The sequence below is a fragment of the Neltuma alba genome, unplaced genomic scaffold (assembly GCF_004799145.2).
Source record: "Neltuma alba isolate B1F8T4 unplaced genomic scaffold, ASM479914v2 tig00013258_pilon, whole genome shotgun sequence".
Classification (NCBI taxonomy): Eukaryota; Viridiplantae; Streptophyta; class Magnoliopsida; order Fabales; family Fabaceae; genus Neltuma; species Neltuma alba.
The window spans coordinates 296,966-299,603 of record NW_021637551.1 but is presented as its reverse complement, the minus strand read 5'-3'; the positions used below and the strand labels follow the sequence as shown (position 1 = coordinate 299,603).

Genomic DNA, 2,638 nt, shown 5'->3' with positions numbered 1-2,638 from the left:
ATAGAGCTCAGGATCGTCATTGAAATCTGATAAAATGTGAATTTTCACGTGTGACTACTTACTACTTACGTGACCTCAAATCCACCACTGAATTATAAAAGTTTGCAACGTATCTTATGCCACCAATTAGTTTCTGTAGCCATAACGACAACAAAGGAATGATAAAAACAGACCTGGGTTGTCGTCATGGAGCCTTCCACTTTCCTTTGTAATTGGGGTTCTTAATTTTCTGCAGAGTTGTAGGTGCAAGATCAGCAAACATGTCCAATCCTGTGCAAACTAGATATATCAAAATGACAACAAACCTTCGGCTTCCATGGGCCCTTGTACTCAGGGTTCGCAATGGTTGGTGGTGTCCACTCGCCATCTTCCTCATCATCCCAGTCCTCGGGCTAAAACAACAGGTAGTGTTATGAGTAACAACACCAAGTAAGATATAAAACAGTAGCAAACAACATAGATAAGGACCTTCTTGGCATCAGGATCTGGAATCTCTTTTGGGATGTCATCATACCCCTACAAGCATAGGAAGTCAGCATATACAACAATAGCAAACGTCAGAAAATATCATAAGCTTCACGAGAATGTACAACCTCTGGCTTCTTATCCTCAGGATCAGGAATGTACTCTTTGTCATCCCAATCTTCTGGCTGCAGGAGTATTACAATAAAGAATTTTCAACACCTCAAGACCAATCAACAAATTGTAAGTGAAACAGTAAACTAAGGGGTGGAAACAAAGTTACTTTTTTGGCAGAAGGATCCTTGATTTTCTTGGGAGGGAGAAGATCCCAATCAGAATAAAGACTGCCAGTTTGTTTCTCCACATTATCAATAAGGATGCTATAGGTTGCATCTGGACGGAGGACAAATGTGTATACGTGAGTTAGTTGGTCAGTCTCACATGGTACATCCTTCTTTATCAAGTGGTTTGTGCCATTGTACGTTAAAATTGCATGCACTTTCTTGGTGCTGTAACCACAGATATCTGGACCAAACATAATACTGCATTGAAAAAATGTAAGCAGTCAAATCAGCTGAGTCAGTGAATGAATGAGTAAAGAACATGCTACAGGAGATTTATCAATTACCTGTATGGAGTTTCCCCACCAAATTTCTTCTGATCAATTTCCCCGCTAAGTAATTTCATGTAACCACCACCACAGTCAAGCTTCTGCTCGTGCTTAACAGAAAATTGGAAGACCAGTGTCTTATCCTTATTGCTGAATTCAGGGAACTGAGCAGAAATCGCATAAAATCTGTAGTCTTCGCTTGTCTGGATACCTATGGAGAAATTAAAGCACAAGTCAATAATAATCTCACTCTAGTCTGTGAATCAATGATTGTTCTAATGAAAAATTTTATGCACCATAATTGATTTACATAGATAATCTAGTTTACCTTTGTCATCAGGATCACCATTCCATTTACCAGAGGTGTAGTTCCACTCCCCAGCCAAGTTCTCATCTTTCTTCCAATCAGATTTTACCCAGCGATTTTCCCATCCACCTATAACAATCACCCGTTAGCATATACGAATAAAGCACATAGAAGTTAGAAAACAGGATATATTGTTAACCAAATATGAAAAAACAAAGAACAAGAACAAGAAAGGCTAATAAACAGGAAAAAGAAGACTACAGATGAACCATTAATAGGAGCTGTACTTAATGGCGTGCGAATTTCATTGTCCATTCGTCATTATATACATTGAAATAGAGGAAAAACAAAAAAACAATGTGACCACCAGTCGGTTTAAGAAATAATCTCCTTATGGAGGCACGAGCCTCCCATTTACATTTAATCTTTGCAGAAGACTCTACCGTCACTTACCCATACAACGATGTTATATACTACGTAAACAATGTTCAACCTCCCACCTCAAAGTAACATAAGTCGAGCGAGACGCAATTCAACTTCGAAGTGGTTAAAAGACCGGGGGCAAATCTAGTTAAGAATCGACAAACAACTTTCAACCCCGGTACCCTGATGAAATGCGCATGTAACCGGAAGGAGTACCGAGATAAAAAATCCAGGCGGCAGTGCCCTCAAGAGCTGTCAATTCCCTATGAAGTGATGCTAGGGATAATGCTTCAGTACAATTTTAGAAACACTTCCCACGAACATATGAATTTTATGTTAAAATCACATCAGTATAATACCGAGTTCTTTAGACAAGGACCACAGAAAAGAACTTCAGATTGCGTACCAACGAAAAGCCGACTAAAATAAGAGCCAAAACAGTCAAGATCACAATAGATCTACACCAAACCACCACATTTCCAGATAAACTTCAATGTCCAATCAAGCACAGACCAAAGGCGTCAGACAGATCGCCGCGCAAACGAATTAAAGTATTGATCAGTGACAGAATAACCAAAGCTGACAATTACGAAATCCAATAAAAAATTCTAAAATCCTTAATTTCCTGGAAACACGGGGGAAAATCAAATTACATTCCACGATCTGCTGGGGAGCAAAGGAAAAGACACTAGAATATTCGAGTGCAAATGTTATCATTACCATCAAAACGCTCCTCAAAAAAGACCTTCGCGGAAGCGATCGCCAGCAAAGAAAGAAAAGGAGAGAAACTGCAGATTAGGGTTCCGCGCTCGGAGCGCCATGGCTACCGAATTATG

The 2,638-nt window shown here is 39.6% G+C and overlaps 1 protein-coding gene across 1 annotated transcript; it reads right to left on the bottom strand.

Annotated features, from left to right (window-relative positions):
- Nucleotides 1–184: 184 nt before the first annotated feature.
- Nucleotides 185–2,638, bottom strand: LOC114735866 (calreticulin-like). The gene is given in 9 exon segments (XM_028923638.1): nucleotides 185–229; nucleotides 306–392; nucleotides 469–516; nucleotides 594–650; nucleotides 746–1,004; nucleotides 1,091–1,283; nucleotides 1,401–1,508; nucleotides 2,523–2,581; nucleotides 2,583–2,638. Coding segments are annotated over 9 exon segments (897 nt in total). The 5' UTR covers nucleotides 2,624–2,638.